We start from the raw sequence: 19,791 nt of genomic DNA on the forward strand, positions 1-19,791 counted from the left end.
ATAGCAGAAAAAACAGACGCCAACAAAATCAAAACTACCTGTTGATCTTAACCGTTTCTGTGGTGAGTAGGCAAATTCATCTTCCGTTTCTCCTGACTCTCTTTTAGCCTTATGGACATAAAATGATTTTGTATACTTCTTCCTGCAGAATCGATGGACTACTATCCTGCTATCTTCCTTTACCAACTTGTACTTCCCATCTCCTCTTTCTTTGCTACACTTTATAATAGTCTGTATAGCTGCAGAACTAGGAACTACTTTTTCACTCTCCACTAGTTCATCACAAATAAAACACAGGTCGTAGGTTTCCCCGTCATCACCTTCACAATCAGTGTCACACATTTTCAGTTCGCAAGTTATTAGATTTTTGCCCAGCTTCTACGGTATCCAAAAGCTTCCTTTACGATGTGGATTCATCATCCAGCTCACAAATACCCTGAAACTAAATAAGAAAACAACGCATTTAGTAGTCAATGCAGTGGTTATTTAGATTGCATACTTTATTAAATATCGATTCGTGATTGTCAAAAACTCTTGCAAAACAACAAAATAACATATAATGTATCAACGCCTTCAGTAAATGAAGTAACTAATGCTGTATTAAACTATTCTTTAATAATCTCAGAATGAGATTCAAATTAAGAACCAAGTCGTGCTGATGACATCATTAGTAAAATATTTATTCACAGAAGTGCTACTACCCTTAAAAGAAGACCCAACTACATACATCAGGGAACGTAAACTCACGCATGAAACGAGTACCAGCAGAAGTTACAAGATGACTACACATTTAAAAAATATGAAACACACAATTTCTTCACAACAAACGTTCCGTAAACACGAAATCTTAATATTTCTTTAATGATCGACATTCGTTAACTTTTCTTATAACAGATATCGACTCCAACAATGTAAACAAAACAGTTTCACATCTTTCGATCTCTAATTCTGTGATCTTCATGCCAACTTCCAGTTAAATCTGATCTAAACCTATATCTTGAATTGCATTACAGTTTCATCTACAGACAGCAACTAAGAATGATTTTCTCAAAATGTTAAAAGAACAGGTCGCAGTTTTCATTAGAATTGCAAGATTGTCCAAAAAGCGTTATGCTGATATTGAACTATTCTCCATCACAAAAAACAACTGCACGTATTTATACTAAACATTTTTATATTAAAAACTACTTGTTTTATCAATTTGATACTAGCTTTAATCGATTCAGCGTATCTCAAAACCTATTAGCAGACACCCTATATGACATACTTTTTAAGTTTTTACTATTCCTCGAATTCCCCCTCTCCCCCCAAAAACGAATCCCCCCTCGATTTTTTATGGACTCATTAGATTCTCAAATCCAATACCAAATGTGACCCTTGACCAAACTTCCATGTTGGGAATATTTTTTTTCATTTTTTCACGATTTCCCCCTCCCCCTCAATAAAACGACTTCCCCCTCGAATTTTTATGGACTCATTAGATTCTTAAATCCAATACCAAATGTGACCCCTGACGAAAATTTCATATTGGGAATAATTTTTTTTCAGAATAACACTTTTTTAGTCAATTTTTCCTGTACTATTAAAATATTTCACGATTGTTAATAAGACTATTATGTAAAATATTAGACCCTAAGGTTTCTGTGTGCTAAATGATTGTACTACAAGTACTGATACAAATATTGATGAAATTGTGTGTTGACTGTATGTCATATAATTGTAATGTTAATATAACTGTTATCAGTAGCGTAGTCAGGATTTTTGTTTGGGGGCTTAATAATAAAATAATAATAATAATATATTTCTCTGAATTACTGCCTTTTTGAGATATTCGTTGTTTCTCGATTGCTATATTTGCACATTTTCTTCGCCAAAATTAGCACCATTACTGTCCCTTTTTGTTTTTTCGTTTTAGCTACTTTTCTAAAACGTTTTTCGAGTCTTCGTCTGAATTAATACCTTGTTTAGATTTTTCCGTTCTTTTTTTGGTTTCTTTGCACATTTTCCTCACCAAAATTAACACAATTGTCTTTTTTCCGCTTTAACCACTTTTGTAAAAATATTCCGACAATTTGCAATTGCAAAGTAAATTCTTGTTTAGAGAACCTAAACACGTATAACTCGAGCAAATATTCTGATCTGCTCTAACTTATCAAACATCAGATATTACTGTGACAGTCACACGCTACAAATCTTTACTATTGTTTTTCACCCACTCCCAGGAGCGGATCCAGAGAAGGCGATTGTCTCCTTCCGGAAGAGGAAACTTTCTTATTTTATATATAAATAAAACCCATCCCAGAGTTTGGAGCTCTTAAAAGTAGCTCTAAGTAGCAGTATTACAACCCACCGCCCTCCCAGAACTCCGTCCTGGATCTGGCCCTGCCAACTCCTGTTAACAGTTTTCCCTCAAATATTATAAACTAAATGAAACCAAAACAACAAAGGAAAATCTTTATTTTTATTTCTCCTTTCTTTCTTTCTTTCTTTCTTTCTATTTTTTCCTTGTATGTTAAGAAAATTAGGTGCTAAGCTTTTATCGAAATCAATTGATTCTCGTGTGCTATTAAACAGAGATTTTGTGCTGTAGTTAATCCTATTGGGAACGCCCGAGAATGTTCAAAACAGATAATGAGAGGTCACGTGTTTTGTTATTTTTGTTGAGGTCAATTATTTCTTGGGCTCAAATATGCCCATTCCCTCCTAACTCTTGAACTAAGGTAAAGATTTTTTTTTCGGAACCTCCTTTTATAATTTGAAAGGAATTGATTCTTTTCAGTATTGTTTAGCTTAGTCTGCAAACTATGGCTTTGGTTCAAAGAATATATGTGAAAACTGTAGTCACTCCTATGCCAAAAAGTAAAACGCGCCTTTGGCGTGGGAGACCCGTGTTCGATTCCCGGCGGGAGCTCATGTGGTTCAGATTCCACGTTAATCAGTAGGTTCACGTCTCATATAGCCTCGCTGTTGAACGGGACGTTAAACTCAAAATCAACTCAATAACTGTAAGGTCACCATATGCATATAGGCCCTCCTCACTCTCTCTCCATTCTTCCATTTGAACAGCAGGGATTCTTGGAAAACTCGAAAAATTACAAATATCAAAGTACCACAGTACATTATCGGAAACCTTTTGGGGGGCGGGCACCCCTGGGTCTTCTCCTTCCCTATGCCACTGACTGTTATTAATAATTACGAGTGAGCAGTGATAATTTCAGACGATTTCCCCGGGGAGAATTTCAATACACAGGAGCTTCAATACACAAATTGTGCTACAAAAACATTGATATGCGTTATCCAGCACATTGAGAGATTTGTTCCGGGGGTGATTCCCCCGACCTACCGCCTGGAGTAATTACTCGAATGTTGAGTCGTGTAGTAGTAAAAAAAAAAAAAAAAAAAGTCATTAGGAGCCTCATTCCGCACCCGTTTTGCGTGCATGCAACTCTTTTACATCTTATTGATGATAATCGGCACAATAGTTACTTACTGCATTATTTGCGTTGCATTGCGGTCCGCTTAAATCATCCCAAGAAATTAAAAGTTGGCATTCACCGTTCCACATCTGTTAAATCTTCATCAGTTTTCATTAATGCTATTTTCAGCTTGGTCTTTAGCATATTCCTAAGTACAGTTACTGCAACAGTGATAACAAGTGAAGTCTTCTATGCGCGGCGTACAGTGTCTCCATAAGTGGTGTAATGATACTAGTACAGCTTAAGTTTTCTCTATTGTTTTATAAGATGTAATCGATTTCAGAAAGTATTTGACTCTTAACTGTTCTTATCCTTTTTCATTTTTAAATGTTTTCTTACTAATAGCTTGGCTTAAGTAATTCTTCCACTTATAATTTCAATGTCGTTCTTAGATAATGGAGATACACAATGAACGTGGGGGTTTACTCTCAGAGTACATTTTCACGCTCCTGCACTACTATGTTCCGATGTATAAAAATTATTTAATGATTACACACATAAAATTAAATAACAATACAGTTGGGTAGATTTCGTACTTTCTAACTCTTTTTTTTTTTTTTTTAACTTACATAAGTTGGAAGATGTAACTTACGATCGTTATTTTTTCAAGTAAGTACTGTATATGCGTAACTTACAACCCGTATCAGTACTTTCTTTGTGGATGGGCAGGTTGGTTTCATGTAGAACGCTTACCTTTGGTGGGTGGGGGCCTTTCTATCCCCGGCCAAGTAAGAGTGTGGTGGAAGACATCGTGTTCGTGAGTTTTCACGGTGTACTCCTATTTCCTCCCACATTCTCATTTCACTAATTATTCCATTATTATTCATTTGCCTTAATCATATATATTAATTAGGCGTAAATCAGTGAGATTCGTCCGTTTAAAATCAAATATTCTATATAATATACGCCTTCAATTATGACTGAATTGCAGATAAGCGAAACGTCTTTTTAATAGCCTTCGATAGAGCTATATGGATAGTACAGGGATATGTAGAAAAATTAGAATTGGTAAAAAAAATCTTGATCTACGCATTTCTTTCTTTTTTTTATTCTATTCATTTAAGTTATTAATTTGATAATCATAGGTATTCTGCCATTATTGGCAGGTCACTTGCTGCAACAGAAAAGCTTCCATGCTCTACGATTTTCGGCTAACTTCCTCGTCATCACATAAGATTTTTCTGTTTTGATACCGTCCATTAATTGTAGCCTTCTTCGCTCCTTCCCTCTCTTTCCTGCCACCATACACTCTAGCACGTTCCTCATGATACATATCCCATCCAGTTTCTCTTCCTCTTTTCAGAGTTCTTTCGTGGCTAAGCGGTTAGCGTACGCGTGTTTGACGTGGGAGACCTGGGTTCGATTCCAGGCGGGAGCTCATGTGATTAGCATTCCACGTTAATCAGTAGGTTCACATACCATATAGCCTCGCTGCTGAAAGGGACGTTAAACTCAAAATCAACTCAACTTTTCCTCTTTTCAATTACATTCAAAATTGTTCTTTTCTGCTCCACAATTTCTAACACCCTCTCATTCGTTTTCCGCTCGACCCAGTTAATTCTCTCCATTCTTTTCTACGCACAGATTCCAAAAGTTTCCAATCTTCTTAATCCATTTTGTGTATTATCCATACTCCACACGAAACATTTTATGAGTCTTTTTCTCAACTACTTATTCAAGGAATAACAAAACACTCTTCTTCCTCCTAAATACCTCTTTCGCCATTTCTATCCTTGCTTTTTCTCACGTTCGCATTTCATATGATCACAAAGAATACTATCTAGATATCGAAAACTAGTCGCCTGTTCTACATTCTATTCTCCTACATCTATATTTGACACCGACTGCTTCGTTCCAATCACCATGGCTTTTGTCTTTCTGACATTTATTTCCATCCCATGTTCTTCATTCCCCTTCCTCCAGTTTTCTAACATATTATTATTTGTTTTCAGGTTTCACAACAAGCGTCATATCATTTTCAACCACCAGTGGCGTATAGAAATTCCACGTATAACAATAATCCTTCTTACCATTTCTAAGGAAAAATGTAAGTACTTATTCACGTGTTGTCATATCCCCCTCCCCGAAACAAAATCCTAAATAGGCCACTGGTGTACACCCATATTATTTCTCTTTTTCTATTGTTGACATCATAATCTTTAATCGTAATTTCAAAACTCTTTTTATTGTTACGTTAGTTCAAGAATTTTCTGCAGTTGACAACGTTCATTAATTCACATAGTAGCTGAAAGGTAGAGCATTTATCTCTAGCGGGAAATAATATTTTTATTTTACCTCCTTTTATGGTCTTACTCATGATTGATTGCATCCCTAAACAGTGGAGTTGATTCGGGAAATTAAAGGAAGGCACACACCAAATTTCAATAAAAACGGATAAATTTTGCGAGAGTGATCATATAACAGATGGAAGGACAGACACACAAACGCCGTTCGAGATGAATGATAGAAGCGTTACTGAGCTCGCTTCAGCTATTTTATTTATTTTATTCATTTTTTTTTTCAGGAAGGGCATGATGGATCAGTAGCAAAGCGCTCGTCTCAGTTATGATTGGTTCCTGGTTCATTCCCATCACTAGCGTGAGCAGGACATTGGGAATGTGGGTGCCAGATCTAAAGTACCACCATATGGAATGTCGTCATCCCCCTCCCCTAAGAAAAGATAGCGTCATTGCATCTGACGCTGCGTCGGCGACGCACGGCACACATGCAGACGGGAAATAATTTACACGTAATCTCTCTCAGTTTGTAATAATTCTACATGAAAAAAGTTTGTCTAATGGGGTGCCAAGGCACACATGGCACTCACGTTGCGCACGCCTGTGATTCCCATGCCATATGAGTTGGTAGTGAACAAAATCGTATCCACAAGTTTTCTTGGAAGTCACTATAGTTTCCTTCCACATTCTCATTCCTATAACTATTTCACAAACGTTAACTTAACTATCTGCCTCCTTGAGACTGAGAGGTATTACCGTATGACGTAAAAGTACAAATTTAATTTAATTCATCCACTTCCAATTAAATATTGATTATTCACTTCACTATCTCATATTCTCTGCACTGCAATTTATTGATTATTGATGGGACGGCACTTTTTAATGTCGCGGGATGGCAAGAATGTAAAATACGTCCCTGTTAATTGCAATATTCTTCTTCCCCTTCCTGTTTTTACTGTCTAAATACTTTGAACCACATTCCTATGAGCTCAATACAAATGCGAATATTGGTTTGGATCTCACTTTAAGCGAGAAATCAGATCCAATATAACTGTGATACTTGAAAAGGGACGTTGAACTTCAATGAATTCTATCACGTTTTCGCATGTAACTATAGAAAAATAATTTACAATTACAGATCTTTGTCACAATAATACTCTGCTAGATTGCAACACTGGGCTTTCATCTGATAGAACGTGAAGCTAGTGTTTGTTGTTTTGAGTGGTGAACAAAGGTTGTCAAAAGTTTTGTCATTTTGTGATTCATGCGAGGTGGCATGGTATATCTGTTATTTACGTGTATTATAAATCCAGGGCATTAGCTGGAATTAGTAATAGGTATGTGTAAAAGTGCAGCGATGTAAATCGGGAAGGTGAATAAATATTGTAAGATTTTATCTTAGAAAACCAGCGAATTCTATTATTGTAGAACCTCAGGTTTTTATAATTGCAAGATTGAAATATATTTTTACCTAGTGAATATTGTCGTTTTTTGTTATAAGGAGCAGGATAACTTACAAGTGACATTCTTTGAAACAATTTAAAAGGACAAACAGTATGAGGGACATGCGTGTAGAGCCAACTTCTGTTGCAATAAGAAAGTGAAGCAAATCAAATAGTCGGTTTCGTAAAATCTTGTAAAATACCTTCGTTACTACTGTAGCAGATTAATGAATGTCAATTTAAGGCGATAAATATAAGGGTTCGAATCAACGGAGGAAGCATGAATTTCTTTTAGCGAACACATCTCCACTAACGCGCCAGCCTGGGGTTCGCCTATGCACTGTGCAATTGGGGAAGGTTCTAGAACACTGGTCCTCCGATATAGGTTAGTAGCTAGGTTGGTTCCTTTCTGTACCAAAGTTCAAGAATTAATTCACATAGTATTGCCGAACGAGCGTGAGTGAGTGAAGACGGGTTAGAGCCCCACAGGGTTCGTTGTTTTCTGTCTTTATTACAGCTAAATGGAAAAGGGAACCTGTGTTCTAGAACCTTGCCCGGAACGGTCGAAGAAATGTGACAATGAAGGTGGACAATATATACACGTAATATAATTGAATATAAATGTGAAAAAGAAAATTCAAATGGCCTAAAAATAAGTTATTTCCCAGAGATACCCAAGAATTTAGACTATTATTAATAAGAATCTGCCTCAGTGTTGCCAGTACATATATTACTGTGCCCTGGGTACACTCAAAAATCCAAACTGCTGGGACAAAGAAAGGTCGAGAACGGCTGCGGTATAGTAATAAACCTTGTCACGATCGTCTTCTGGATTACAATAGGGCTCACGGTGGCTCAGTCGTAGAACAGTTACCTGTTAAGCATGGGATCCCTGGCCAAATAAGTTTGTGGTTGACAACATGGTGTCCGTAGGTTTTTTCCGGGTACTCCAATTTCCTCCCACATTCTAATTCTACTAATTCCATAATGATTCACTTGTTTTAATCATCTGTTTCTCTTAGCCTAAAAGCATAATTGTGGGGCGTTAAACTGAAAGATTTCATTTCTAGCTTATAATAGTAAAATTAATATGGGCCTGTGTTTAGTTCAAGAGGAACAATCTTTTTTTTTCGAAAAAAAATATTAATTTCGCTGATTTCTGTTAATATTAGGCTGACTACTGCATCATTGTATTCATATTCCTTTATGTGCGTTTTGTGTAAGTCTCTACAGCATTATGTTGCAAAAAGGATAAAGCGCCCATTTTGTTGTTAACTATAACTCATTATTAATAATAACTCATTGTTAATAATTATTATAACTCATGTTCCGAACAATTAAAATTGAAACTATTTTCTGTCTTACACCTATATCATAAAGAGTAGAAATAGAAAGTTTGATCACTTCTTTTGATTCTTGGGAGTTGCCATAACGGGAGCAGGGGGAGGGGTTAAATAGGGACAGCACAAATTTAGCGCAACTGTAAAAAAAAAAAAAAAAAAAAAAAAAATCTTACTCGGGTAAATTTTAATATTAAGGAATTGTTTTACAGTAACGTTTTTTTTTTTTTACTATTATATAAATACCAAAGTTGTGGTTGATTTGCTTGTAATTGCTCGTAACTCCATCTTAATTCTCAATCAGGAGTTCAGTGGGGATATTTGTCCAATATTTCAACTCCATATGTCGTCTAACAGTTTCGGGAATCTGATAAAAAATCGAAGAAAGGGTTCACGCTTCCTTTCTCTCTTAGGGATCACATTTCTCGAAATTCCGTCTTATCCTGAGTCAAGGGTTCAAGTAGAGAATGTGCACATAATTTCAAGCCCCCTATACATGACCTGGTTCCGAGGTTTGATGAACGGCGATGCCTAGTAGTTTTTGAAGATCTAGAGAACGGCATAACAACTTTTAAGTTTTCTCTTTCCTTTTAAGGAACATAGAATCTCGTCTTATCGGCAGCCTAGGGTACAAGGCTATTTATACATCATTTCAAGGTTGCATGCCTAATAGTCTCGGAGATCTGATAAGTGATACATATATATAATGACAGAATCGTTCAATTCATTAGTTAACTACGATATATATATCTGTTATTTAACCAACTTAACTCATACATTTGATTGGAATGTTTCGTAATGTGATACAAAGAGCATATTCATAATGACCAAAAGGATAATAAACTTTGTTTCTAATATTACAGTTTTTCAAGATCAGATGCAAATGAAGATTAAGTTACTACTTTGGTTTATTCTCATAATTCAAAATTGTTTTCTATTATGAATGTAGTAGGGATGTACCGACACCACTTTTTCACCGCTACCCGATACCGATACTTTTGGACCATTTCGTATATATATATATATATATATATATATATATATATATATATATATATATATATATATATATATTATCAGGAATTTTCAGAATAATGAAATGATCAACATTGTAATATGATATATTAGATATAAGGCCAAAATTTGACATACAAAGACAAAAAGCAGAATTTCATATTAAGTTCTACACAAAAATAAATTTAATCCGGTTCACATAAAATGAACTAAAAAGCGGCAAACACTTACATAGTGGAAACTTAAAACTTAATTCTAAGAGTCAGTGATTGATATTTAGTGATAATGTACTTTGATACTTACATTGTATTTAAGTTTCTATTACATACATATAATGCAGACGGATACTACCGTTACAATTTTTTTATTGTTTACAAAATTATGCATGCTGAACCAGGTGTTGCTGTGTATACCATAAAAAAATAAGAGGGCTATTTAAGCGAAGTCGGAAACGATAAAATTATTTATTAACTTTAGAACTAATTGTTTTTAACTAGTAAGTAGGAGAAAATAATGACAATGTGAGCGTCGTGTATGTTTCTTCCATAGCATTTTCTTCTGAATCGAAACCTCTTGTCCCGTTGGATTTCGAATTACGGGTCTGCTATCCTGACCATGGGCGCCCATGTGGGGAGGGCAGGATGGGACCCCCCTGGTTGACGAAAATGTATACATAATATAGCAACCATGGAATGCCCCCCTTAGAAAATTTTCTTCGGGCACCCAGGATCCTGACTGAGTACCTTTGGCTTTTCTTCACCACTATTTTGGCATCGAGGGACTAAAAATATAAGTTGAATACGAGTAGTGCAAAGCAAAGGCGTACGCATGCATAAAGAAATCGATTGTACAAATGATTTATACAGCTGTATATTTTGCTTTATTTTTCATCACATTATGCTTTATTATGCTTTTTCCTAAAATGTGCTTTAATATGCTGTTCTTTGAATTCATACTTCATTTTTACTCATTTCTATTACATATTTGATTTATTTTACTCGTTTTTATTACGCAACCATTACAAATGTATGTAAAACTATTCATTTTTCTCACTAAAAATTACATCAATACAACATACTACCTCATTTTGTGTGGCGTTTCGGAGAAGAAACATGTATCTGCACAATAGACTTCTCATATTTAATGAATTCAGAACGAAGAGTACAAAATAGATTACCGCCTTCTACTTTGAAATGAGCAGTTGAGAATTATCTTACTCTCTGAGATTGTATATACTTTTGATTTTCACATCTTGGAATAAGCACAACCAGTCTTGCCCGTCTTTTAACACAAACTGAGGAAACAAACAAACATACAAAAAAAAAAAAAAAAAAAAAAAAATCCTTCTGAGCGGAAGGTGCAGAAAGAGGAGGAATTCGAACTTTCCATTGTTACGCGTAAAGGCAATTGGCAGTTGATTTCCATTGTTGGCGGCATTGATAACAGCCTTCGTTGATCATTTTTTTTTTTTTTTTTTTTTTTGGGCACAAAATATATTGACAACTTTTCTTTATTGTACACATACACAGGATTCTAGAATAAAAAGCATTAAGCATTATGCTTTATTTCTGTAAATTATGTTTTATTATGCTTATACGATTTGCAAATTTGGATATGTAAAGTGGTCAAAATCACAGATATGGTACCAACCATAGGTGAAAAATTCCATTATGCTTTTACTGCTATTTATGCTTATGGATTCTCTAATAATAATTTAGATCAACTTTAAGTCTAAAAGCAACCGATAAAATATAAGTGTCACTGGTACTGTAATATTAAACAAATTGAAAATAATTCGGAAAAGGTATCGGTGTCCATTTGCCGGTACCGATACTCCCAAAAGTGGCCGATATCATCGATACCGATATATCGGTACATTTCTAAAGTTGGTTGTACAGTATTATACTGCAGAAGAAATTTGTTGACTGTTTAAATTTCCGTGGTGACAATTAGCTAATAAGCGTACTAGTTAATTGGAGGAAAGCGTAATTACCGTTCTAGTAAAAGTACATGCACAGTTAGAGAGGCTGCTTTAGAAATACATCGGACAATCTATAGTAGGTAGTTTTATTATTGGATCGCGAGTATAGAAATTGAAACTTCCGTTTTGAACGAGTTTCGTGTGAGAGCGGTAATTAAGCATTTTGCCTCACTTGGGAACACAGCAGCACATGGAAGACGAACTACCATAAAGTAATTTCTTCCACAGTTTAGTTATTATTAATAGTTACTCATTAACTGTATCTATTTCAGCTTACCAGTCTAAATGGGTGAACGTGAAAGGTTGGCCAGAGTTGCTGCTGAGAATATGCTAACTGCCAGTTCCTCAAGTCACCAACAGCCAGTTGGACCGATTGATCTCAGTAAGTTACAGTATATTGAAGATTAGAACATGTTGGATATAATATGTGTATTTGGAAACGTGGACAGAGACATGTCATAAGTACGTAGACACCTCTATTTATATTTTTTTCCCTTTATTGAACTGCACCCAGTGGATACAGAAATCAAATGGTAACCAAAGCATACCTATTAATACCTTGCTGATCGACCTTTAATTTGAAACAAAGTCTTAATTCGTTGGTGCATGAAATTACATTTTTATTTGGGGCATTCTTGCCCATTCTTCATGCAAACCTTAAAGAAGTTTCATCACGGAAAGCGGATTTTTGGGTACGCTGTCTGATGGCACGATCTAAACATGTTTGATTCGGTTAATATCCGGTGACTGACTGACCTAGGGCATTTTGTTCTGCCACGTTCATAAACAGAGTTGTTTTTGAGAGCAACCCAGTGGAAAATATCGGTAGCAAATCTCTTTGCAAAATGTCAATGTATACAGCGCTATTTGAGTATGCCAACGTATTCCAGCTACTCGGAACGTCCAGAACTTCCACACCATCAGTAAAAACCCTCCATGTTTGGTCGTTGGTTGTAAGCAATCCAAGTGGAATTTTTGGAGTCTCTAAACCTAGTTGCATCGCCTGGATGGAAATTGGGAAAATGTGGACTCATCAGAGAAAATTACCTGGCCTCAGAAGTTAACATCTTGTCTCACATATGTGTTGCCCAGAGTAGTTAGCAAGAGTTTACGTCTGATTTCTCTTCCATAATAGTTTAGTTGATGCAGATATCTGGCAGCTATAATCCGGCTCTCATTCAGATCTTATGCCAGAATTTGTTCCACACACCTTTTGGTGCCCGCCAAGTGGCGTAGCGTTGGGTCTGCTCAGCCAGAAAGTGGACTCACACTTTCCTTTTGTTTTTTTTAAACTGGGTAATAACCCGATTGAGGGTGGGTATTGGAATCTGAAGGTTTCGGGAAATAAGTCTTTGGCTAGCTCCGAAGTTGCATTGTCCGATTATCAGACCACGTTCGAAATCACTCGACTCTTTTTCTCGTTTGGATCACGGCGTTATTATTATTATTACTTAATTTTCACACTGTTACATTTGGAATAACAAACAAATTACAATGAATATTAACCATTATATTTCAAGATATGTATTTACTTAAGACATGTCTCTGTATTTCTTCGTGTGATTTATTACTACCTCTACACTGGCAAGTCTTACCACTTCCAACTAAATTTCTAGTATGTGATTGTGTTACACTTATTTACATTTTGATGTCAGTGTAGTATATGTACTTGCAAAATATTAATATAGTATTTTTTATAATACAAGTGTGTACGTCTGTATATCTTCAAATTTCTGTATAATTATATACAGTGAAACCTGTCTATGTTGGCCACCATCGGTTCCATCGAAAAGTGGCCAACTTAGACAGGTGGCCAACTTACAGAAAATAAGTGTGATTTGTGTATTTTTAGAATAGGATCTCTAATTACTTGATTATAAAATTTTAATAAGCAGTGGCACGATATTACTTATAAATAATGTATATAGAGTAATCATAAAAATATTACTACAGTACTAGAAAATATTACTATAGTATGTTTAATACATGTGCATACCTTTCTCTTCCTGAAAACTAGTCTGGTACATTGTATTATTCGGATTGAAAACACAACACAAACAACCATGAAATAGAAGCGTATGTACGCAGTTTATTGAAATTGATACTATAACACACTGAGTTATTCAGATTGAAAAGAAGAAAAGCTAAGTTATAAATTGAGAAATTCATATGCAATTTATATGACTTCTTTTCAATTGTTACTGAATGGTGGTTCATTCTAGACGTATTTGTTTTATTCTTTTTGGGAGATATGCACATTCTAACATTGTACATTAACTACCTCTTGTTAATGAGCTAGAAGTTTTTCCCTCGGAGCAAAAGATGTTTTGAGAAAATCTTAAGGAATTCATGTATCAAAAACTCCGTAATCTTTTGACAAGCCGACAGGTGCCAATAGTTGACAATTGAGATGGTTAGTTTTAACCTTAAGAATTTTCCGGAATTACTAAAGCTCCCCACTGATGAGAGGAGCTGATATAGCTAACGGTTTTACCAAAACAGACAGGGTAAACAAATACGTACAAGCATTTCCTGAATTCCTGTACGTGCTTTTTCTTATTCACATCTTCCTTCGCCACCCCTTTATCAGGGTAGTCTTTTGGTCATTGACCTCCAAGAACAAATCGCGGGAATCCTTGCTTCTTTTCTCCAGTCACAAATATAGAACATCTGCCTCTCATATTGGAATAAGAAAGAATTAAGAAAAAAACTTATTTTGCGTGGCCAAGATACGCAGGTAAATTTATCATTATCATCATAGGATAAACATTGTTTCAGTATGGCCAACTTCCAAGATAGACAGGTGGCCAACTTATGGAGTAGTAAGTAACGAATGTCTTATGGGAAAATGCAGGTTCAAGACGAACTAGGCCAAGATTACCAGGTGGCCAACTTAGAGAGGTGGCCAAGTTTACAGGTTTCACTGTAATTATAAGTAACTGTGTAAGAAGATATTGGTGCTTCTATATGTATAATTGAAGGAATGCATACTATATTAGCATTAATGAAATTTTAAAAGAACAAGTAAAACTAGACCAGAAATAGAGCTCAGAGTTAGCTCCTCTTTTGAACACTAGGCTCTTCTCCTGAACACCCAGCTCCATCTCATTGCACTAAGCTCCTCTTGTGAACACCAGTCACCATCTCTTGAGCACCAAGGCCCATTAATGAGCACCCAACTCCATTTTGAACATCAGTCAAGTATCTTGTAAATTGCCTGCCTGTACAGTAATTGTGAGACATTTAAATGAAATAAAATGAAATCCTTTTATTACAGTAAATAATACGGTTTGATTCGGAATTAATTGTAACATAAATTATTTTTGCACCAAATGATACCCTTCAGTGTAGAAAGTTACGCATAGAAAATCCGCCACCTAAGTGTTTGAAGAAAAGCCACTATCTTGAATTTTTGGCAGAATCTTTCTATCAAAATTACTTCTTTGACTGTTAACTCTTGGATCACGGTCTTTACAGCTACAACAGCTTCAAATCAGCTGAAGGTCATTTGCTATATACTTCTCTCAAACATATACAAAAATGACTGATGTACGATAAATACTTAGACGAGAAAGGTTTCGTTTTTATTATTATTATTAAAGTGGATGGATGTTGATAGTATCCAATTCCGTCAATAATTCTTAGGTTAATTGCATCGTAAATAGCTTTAGTATCAAATTGTACAGAATAATATAAAGAGTAAAATATAAAAAATCTGCCTCTAAATATTTGAGGAAAAGCCGCCATCTTACATGTTTAACAAAAATCTTATGATGCACGAGAAATTTTAACAAGAATTTCGCTTCCGAGCTCCTAACTGGCGTATCATAACACGTTTTAACCCGTTTTAAAGCTTAAAACCATAGCTTTAAAATATACTAGCTGACATGTCCGTTTTTTGCACGGGGAGAGTAGGAGTTTCAATTTGTTTCACGTGATTACAAACGGATATCCATTCGTTCCTCCCGATTTGCCCGAACCTAATTTCACAGAGTTTTTGAACATCATTAATTTTGAAAGTCGTGTTTCGTAACGCAACCTATCCTTTCACCAAAGACCAAATTTTTTCAATTGGATTCAGTTCCGAGTGGTAGGGGGGTAAACGAAGCACAGAGTGTCCATGGCGTTTGAAAATTTCCTCAATTGTAAACTTTTTAAATCTAGATTTATGTGATTGAATTAAAGTAGACAGTTTCGGCTTCAGCATTTTACAATCAAAAGAAATGTTTTTCCCTGCCAGCCACTGTATCATTTGTTGCTTAACCGAACCAGAGGTAGGTGCTTTTTCCAAAATAACATTGTGATAGAATGCATTGTCACAAACCACGACATAATTGTGAGGGAGATTTGATATTAATTTATCTGTAACCCACTTTTCATAATTCTCTTGATTCATTTGGTTGTGACAGTCACCTGTAGACTAACTTGCTTTCCACATTAATAATGCATTGGGTACAAACCCATTTTCTCCTCCTGCATGAATCATAATTAACCTCTGACCCCGAGAGACTGGTGCTAATAGACCGTGAGAGCTGTCGTCGGTCCAAGATTTGTTTGAAACGTGAGATGATAATATGTATGATTCGTCTACATAAAAGGGTCGCGGTGGCTCAGTGGTTGAGCGTTCACCTCTGGTGCTTGGGGTCCCGGGTTCGATCCCAGCCCCCGCCAAGTGAACTTTGTGGTGGACAAACACCGTGTGCGTGGGTTTTCTCGGGGTTCTCCCGTTTCCTCCCACTTTCTTCATTCCACCATTTCATTCATCACTCATCATCACCGTCTCCTTTAGCCTAACCGGCATAACCGTGGAACGTAAAACTCTAAGATTTCATTTAATTTTTTCGTCTACATAAACTATATTTCGCGCTTGGTTTCGACATTTCTTTATACGCCTCAAGTAGGAAATTCTTTTTTCTCGAATTTCTTGAGACTCTACAAGTACGGTTCTGTTAGTTTTAGTCTTTCTTCACCAAAACTCAAGATCTTTTAGAATTTTTCTAAGGCTTGTGCACCCACCCTGAAAACCTATTGATTCCGAAAGCTTTTCCCTCAGTGTCGAAACAGTAGGAACTCTGTGTTCCATTTTATAAAAGTCGTAAATTGTTCTCCGAATAACATAACTTTCAAACTCATCTACCCCAACCACAGGTTTCTGACAACGCCGGATTTTATTCGGAGTTTCAAAACAAGTTTTCTTAGCTTCAGCTGTCTTTTTTAAAATTTTTGACCGTCTGTAACGATACCGTACAGCCTTCGCTGTTCTTTCTAAAGCTTTTCCAACAGGAATTGTGAAGGTACCTTCTCGAGCTTCCATCTCCATAAATTTAATAACATTCGAAATCACCTCTCTAGCCTCTGAATGGATCTTTTTGTGCTTCACTTTAGAGTTTATAACATTCATAGTCACGTTAATTCACTACAACACACACCAATACACATACAAACTATTACACTAGCCTATCCACACTACACTGGACCGGAATACGATAATAACACCCTCGTAACAACAAACACCTTATTTTCAATCTACCAGCACACTACACGAAACCCAGCCAAAGAACAAACCTCCACAAGCATCGGAAATATCTTACTTCGAGGGGTGAGTGAGCCATGTCTCTTGTTTTAGATTCTAAGCGAATATAATGCTACGATTGCCAAAATGTACCATGTGTTCTGTTGACCAACAGATGCGTTGGAGGCTTTTTTTTTTTTTTTTTTTTAACCCAAAGGTAAAAATAAGAAGGGTGAAAGAATGTTTTCCACTCAGTATTACTTAGCATTGCGTTATAGTGGTGTATATAAATCTGAATTTTTGTGTTTTGTAGAACTAAAATACTATGTTTATCTATTCTTTCGTGTGTTAATATCTGGGATTATGTGGATATATTTGTATGAGTTCTTTACCCTTTTTTATGCCTGCACGTTCAGGTGTTTGATACATTCAGTTATTCTTAATTTTAATAATTGATTTAAAATTATCTTATATTTTGGTTAATTAACGCTATGATATGGAAGATAAAAGATCTTTTTTAAAAAATTCGGGAGCAGTACTACGATCAGAAGTCTAAGTAGGGAAATGATATATAATGTCAGAGCTTACTTTGAGAAAGAAAGAGCAAACGATGGTCTATTGTTATCAATTGTACCAATTGCAAAAATAGTGGAGAGGCTGTGTGATGCTTTACAAAGAGGCAAACATTCAGTAATAAACAAACTTTTTTTTTTTTTTTTTTTTTTAATAAACGATTTAAGATCTACTATTGAAAAGTTTGGATAATCGCGGTTGGCAACATATCTTGTGCATGCGTAGTATCAACCATTTCCTCCCATTTTCATCTCACTCGCTCGGGAAGTAACGGTTTCAAAGTGAAAAGTTAGATTGCGCCGTGTCTAAAGTACTCCTCCTCATCCCACTACTCGAAGTGCTAGGGGTGTCTCATCCCCCATGCCGATGGAGCTGAACTTACACTTAAACGACATCAGAATTGTCACCATTCATCTCAACAGCCCCGAAAATTATGGATTAGAAACTAATATCGGTCGTTTTCGATTATTTTTACGTAACCCTCTTCCCACCCCTAATGTCGATGGAGGATTAATGGATTTAAATGGCATTGAGAGTGCCACTCTTCATCTCAGTGACCCCAAAATCTATGGATTAGATAGTATAACGAGATACTTTGTATCGGCTAATAATTGCATATATCTCGGGCAGAAAGTGCTTTTATACAAGCACTATACTTATTATAATGTTAATTAAAAGTAACAAAAGAAGAATGTTTTTAATATATTTAAGGAAGATACATTATTGTGTAGTTGGTTGCTATGTCGTTGTTTATAGATACTCAGTTAACATGTTTGATTGCATGACAGTTTGTGCGAAGATACATTAAAAGGAAATCAAAGAATAAATTATTTAATACTTATCATGGACTTGTAATTTCAGTAGAAAAGGTGAGCATACTAGTGAATATAACTTCAGAAGATATTTTAAGTTGAAAACGAGTATTGTCACTAGAAAACGAACCTGTATTAACTGAACCAGGGTTAACGACTACCTTTGGTGAGTCGTTGTAATAGTAATATCGGGCGTTTTCGATCTTTTTTTTTTTTACATGCTATTCATCCCCACCCTAAACCCCCGATATCAATGGAAGAAGATTTTGGATTTAAACAACATCGAAAGTGTCGTCATTAATCTCAGCAACCCCGAAAATTATGGATTACACACTAATAATTTTCGTCACATTTTCACATACATTTTCGATTTTTTACGTCATTCTCTTCCCACTCCCATGCCGATGGGAGATGTATTTGGACTTAAACGACATCGGGAATATAACTATTCATCTCAGCACCCTGAAAACTATAGATTACACACTAACTTCGGTCGGTCGTTTTCGGTTATTTTTACATGTCAGCTCTTTTGCACCACTACTCCTCACTCACATGCTGGGGTATTGTGTGTATCCTGTACCAAAAATAAAATTCGGGGCAGCGATCTAGGGGAAGTTACCGTAGTGATCAGCTCATTGCATTTTATATCATTTCTTATTGATATCCATCAGGTAGACTTAATTTCTTTATTATTTGTTCTTAATCAGTTTTTACTTACATCTTAAGCTCGGAAGAGCCGAAGCAAATAAACCCATAAACTAGAATGTTATACTTAACAATGCAGAGATGTATACCTATTTTTGGGCCACCCTGTATATTTTTTTTTCTGTTAAAAAATATAAAATTAATATTTTATTTTTTTAAAAAGGGGTATTTCTTGTTAACTGGTCAAAAGTATATTTTAACAAAAAAGATGAAGTCGTAAGGAAACTAATGGTTACTACATTTGAGCATGGAATATTCGAATTAAGACTTGCGCATATATTCGTTATTCGCTCGGTAAAGGTTTAAACCTTTCTACGTCGTCATTTCAAAGTAAGTTATTTGAAATATAAATGACTACTATTTCATTGTTGAAGAAATAGAAGGGAGACACAGTAGTCGAAGAAACTTTGCTTTGTAATTTTCACATTGTTACAGCAAAAGGAGATTCATTTTCCAGACTGTCGTAGAATCTTATAATCATTTTTCTCTCTGGCTTGCATTATTTCCTCCTTAAAATGTATTGTCATCGTTGAGAACACAAATGGCTCATCGCAGGGAGTGGCCCTATAGATTTCACAATACCAAAGAATCGAGATCTTTTGATGCAGCCTAGAAGTAGAAGGTACTTAGTTGTTACGACTTGCTTTTCTTAACTCGAAACATTGAAATTATTATTATTATTATTTAGATACAAATACA

The 19,791-nt window shown here is 35.6% G+C and overlaps 1 protein-coding gene across 2 annotated transcripts in view; it reads left to right on the forward strand.

The window, feature by feature from the left end:
- The window catches only part of Start1 (Steroidogenic acute regulatory protein-like), a 251,063-nt gene that overhangs the window by 39,681 nt on the left and 191,591 nt on the right, over positions 1-19,791 (forward strand). Inside the window, exons 1-2 of one of the 2 annotated variants that reach the window (XM_081735712.1) lie at positions 6,911-7,050; positions 11,763-11,872. In XM_081735712.1, coding sequence (XP_081591838.1) covers positions 11,776-11,872 — 97 coding nt within the window. In that variant the 5' untranslated portion in view covers positions 6,911-7,050; positions 11,763-11,775. Of the gene's footprint in view, positions 1-6,910; positions 7,051-11,762; positions 11,873-19,791 lie in introns of those variants that run through there. The other variant, XM_081735713.1, reaches the window with a different exon arrangement.

The sequence above is a fragment of the Thermobia domestica genome, chromosome 13 (assembly GCF_964235325.1).
Source record: "Thermobia domestica chromosome 13, izTheDome1.hap1.1, whole genome shotgun sequence".
Classification (NCBI taxonomy): Eukaryota; Metazoa; Arthropoda; class Insecta; order Zygentoma; family Lepismatidae; genus Thermobia; species Thermobia domestica.